General features: G+C 36.2%; 1 protein-coding gene across 1 annotated transcript; it reads right to left on the reverse strand.

Annotated features, from left to right (window-relative positions):
* Window positions 1-3,205: 3,205 nt before the first annotated feature.
* Window positions 3,206-3,676, reverse strand: LOC140979058 (uncharacterized). Its single transcript, XM_073444411.1, has 2 exons — window positions 3,485-3,676; window positions 3,206-3,400 (listed from the first exon to the last, which is right to left on the reverse strand). The coding sequence occupies exons 1-2, from the start codon at window positions 3,674-3,676 to the stop codon at window positions 3,206-3,208; spliced, it is 387 nt and encodes a 128-aa protein (XP_073300512.1).
* Window positions 3,677-3,929: the final 253 nt, after the last annotated feature.

Below are 3,929 nucleotides of genomic sequence, written 5' to 3' on the forward strand. Positions count from 1 at the left end.
CCTTTTTCTCATCTATCACATCATATTATTTGTTTGGTGTATGTTTGCATGAAAAAAATATGAACCCTTGTATTATTTTCGTTTTTATGCCATGTTGTGCCAAAAAAACTCATGTTTTTATGATTCAAAACAATGTTAATGGTGCATGAAAGGACTTCCATCATAGAGCTATGGGAAGGGATGAATTTCAGAGGGTTTAAGGGCCTAGACAAGCTTACACAAGGATTGGACATGGAGGAGTTAAGGGTTGCACGAAAATAGAGTCGTTGTGGGCAAGGGCTCTTCGGCAAGGAGTCTTTGATGGCCAAGGCTTCTAGTTGTTGTTAGGGTGTGTCTAGGAGACCTAAAGGGGATGGAAGATGGTCCCAGATGGGCTTTGCAAGGTCTGGACACAAGATAGGAGAGGGCTGCACGTTTTGGGGTTTGAAGGGAAGCCAGGTTTTCGGTTTTTGGGTTCCTTGAAGGGGGTGGCTCCATGTTGCTGTTACATTACAAGAAATTTCCTAATCAACAACACACATACGACAACGGTTTTCACTAAAACCGTTGCTAAAAAGTTTTTGACAATGGTTTTAGTGAAAACCGTTGTCGTAGAGAGTTTTTATAAGCAAAAGACAACGGTTTTATAAAACCGTTGTCTTTTGGGGGTCAAAGACAACTGTTTTTAGGGTCAATGACAACGGTTCTATAAAACCGTTGTCTTTGAGCGTTTATGAACCGTTGTCTATTAGCATGTTTTTTGGACAATCGACAATGGTTTTAGAAAACCGTTGTCGATTAGCGTGTTTTTTGGACAAACAACAACGATTTGTGTAAACTGTTGCCATATTTAGCGACGGTTGTGCTAAAACTATCGCTAAATTTAGCGACAGTTTCTAATCCGTCGCTAAATTTAGCGACATTTTAAAGTAAAACCGTCGCATTTTTTAAATTAACGATGGTTTTACTAAAACCGTCGCTAATATTAGCGTCAATAAATATAGCGACAGTTATAAGTAAAACCGTCGCAAAATTTAATCATGCGACAGTTTTGAAAATACCGTCGTTATTAGCAACAGTTTTACCAATAACCGTGGCAAACTATCTATAAATACCCGCATTTTCGATTCATTTTCTTCTACCCCACTTCACAACACTTAAAATTTTTCTCTCTTACACGATTTTACCACTTCACTACGCTTAAAATTTCTCTCTTACACGATTTTATTTTTGATTTAGGGTAAATTTTTTCGCTTTAATTTTTGATAAATTTTTAAGTGTTAGTTAAGATCATGAATATTGTTAGCATAGTCAAATTGTAAGTTTTTTTTAGATTTATTAAATTATTAAAAGTTAATTTTTTTATTTTAATGAAAATATTAACGACGGAAATCATGAAAAAACCGTCGCTAAAATTAGCGACGGACTGTAAGGCAAACCGTCGCTAAAATTAGCGACGGTTTTGCATAAATCCATCTCTAATTTTATTTGTGAAGGTTTTCAAAAACTGTCGCAAATTGTAGCTACAACAACGGTGAAAAACCGTTGTCTTTGAGCGAACCCTTTAACAACAGGGGCTTTAACAACGATTTTAAATGGACAACGACAACGGTTAAAAACCGTTGTCGTTGGGCATTTTTTTTGTAGTGTTAGGGCATGTCCAGGGGTCCGAAGGGGGCTGAGTGGGGGTCGTAGGCTGAGGGAGCAAAGGCTGGTTTGAAGGGGAAGAGGCTGTAGCGAAAGGCTTGGGGCCGCAAGGCATGTAGGCTACGATTGAGGGGTTCGCAAGTGCATGGGTTGTATAGATGGTTCCAGTAAGTTTGGTCATGGTCCTAGGAGGGTCAACTAAGGTCTGGTCATAGTGGTTAATGGATGGAGCCAAGGCAAGCTTGAGTTCGAACCAACTAGAGCAGCTTCCTAGGCTTGTTCAAAGGCTTTAATTCCAGCAGCTTCCTAGGCTTGTTCAAAGGTTTTAATGGGCTTGAATTGTGTTGTATATGGTTTAGTTAGGTGTTAATAAGCTTTGGTTCAAGTTTGGGAAAGTTTGGTTAAGTTTCGAGTCCATACGAGTCAAAACCGGGATGTACGTCTAATTTAAAAACAAATTGGAAAATTAGTCGAGAAGCTTAAATTTATGTCTAAGAAATATTTATGGGCATCTTTTAAGGTGTTATGTTATGGTTGGAATGATTTGGGTCGTCGGTTTAAGGTGCAATGATAAATTTGGAAAGTTAAGGTTTCAGGGGCAAAACGGTCATTTTACACCTAAAAAATGTTTGACATCCTGGCAGTGCCTTGAATGGTGTAATAAATGTTAAAATGTGGTTATCAAATATTTATGGAATTTTATGATGAAACGTTAATGCTAAAAGACATGTTGTATGCTTGGTTTAAAAGAAAATGATTTATATGTGCATGAATTTTTATAAGTGATGAAAATATGAAATGTTGAAGGAGGTGAATTGTTTGTGACTAATACGATGATACGATGATACAATGATATGCAAGGCCAAGGCTCAGTTGACGGGTGAGAGTGTCACTGATGTCCTCGCTGCCAGGTACCGTTGTAATACGTAGATGGATCCATCGGCCTACAGCTAATATGAAAGTCACAATTGAGGATCTGAATTCAATAAAAAGAGAAAAGTATACGTATATGATGAAAAGAAATATGATATGATATGTTGAAAGAAAAATGTTAAAGTTTATGTTCATGAAAAGCGATTTTATTAAAAATATTTTCACTGTTGCTTGTAAATGTATATGTATTACTTGCTATCATGGTTAAGGTTTGCTGAGTCAATAGACTTACAAGGTATGATCGATGCAGGTGAACATGAGATTAATGTTATTGGAGGTCTTGATGGTTGATCTTGCTGAACTGAAGGTGCACACAACCCGATGACCATCGCTAGTTTTTCGCAAATAAAATAAGTTTATGATTTAAGCTACTTTAAAGATTTTATGACTTGTGAAGTTTTTGAGAGGTTTTTGAAAAGATGTTAGAGTTAAGTTTATTTTTGAAATAATGTTAGTTGAGGTTGATTGACGTTTTACGATTTTATGTTTTGAATTATTTTTTTTTTGGATTTTCAAATAATAGTTGGTTGGTTTATTTTTACTTAGTGCAAAATATTCATATTTTAAATGCTTAGTGTTTCGGCCAAATGAATAAGAAAGAAAAAAATTTTCTACAACTTTTTAAGAAAAACGAGTAGTGGACATTTCAAGATCCATTATCATAACCTTGTCCTCTTACGTCATCAATCTCAAGTCCAACTTTAATTGGCAAGTTCATAATTTCATTTGACAACCCAAAACCTGATGTGCCATCTACCTTCAAAAACCCAATCCAATATTCTTCTACTTTTGGTGAATCTGTTGAATCAACTATGCATCGTAGCACCATAGACAATTGTTCCTGATGAATCGCATCTGGAGTACAATCAAGTAGGATTGAAAAATATTTTGCATGTTTAACTTTTGCAGTGATTGCTCATTTCACTTCGTTTGCCAAAGTCTCTATCAATTCATTCTGAATTTTGGGACTTAAATATGTATACTGAGATTCCCTTGCTTCACAACGTCGAACATACTCCTCCATTACTGGATCAAACTCAGCAACCATTTCTCTCGTTTGCAAAAACAACCCATTGTTCTCGACATAAAGCTTCTCATCATGTCCTCGGAAGGCCATGGTGTTTTGGGCAAGTTTTTTCACGATGGAGATTATTCTTGTTAACACTTGCCTCCAGTGTTGCCTTTGTTTGTTGATTTGAAGTTACAAATTGTCATCAATTGTTTTATTTTTTTCAACTTCTTTTCCAATTCAACCCAAGCAAACATGCAATCCATGTGGTCCCTACTAGCATCATGATTTTTAAAACTTCTATGCATGTTACGCTAGTCCTTGTATCTATCATTACCCAAATTTCTCATTTTGCTCATCA

This window comes from Primulina huaijiensis, chromosome 6 (assembly GCF_012295235.1).
Source record: "Primulina huaijiensis isolate GDHJ02 chromosome 6, ASM1229523v2, whole genome shotgun sequence".
Classification (NCBI taxonomy): domain Eukaryota; kingdom Viridiplantae; phylum Streptophyta; class Magnoliopsida; order Lamiales; family Gesneriaceae; genus Primulina; species Primulina huaijiensis.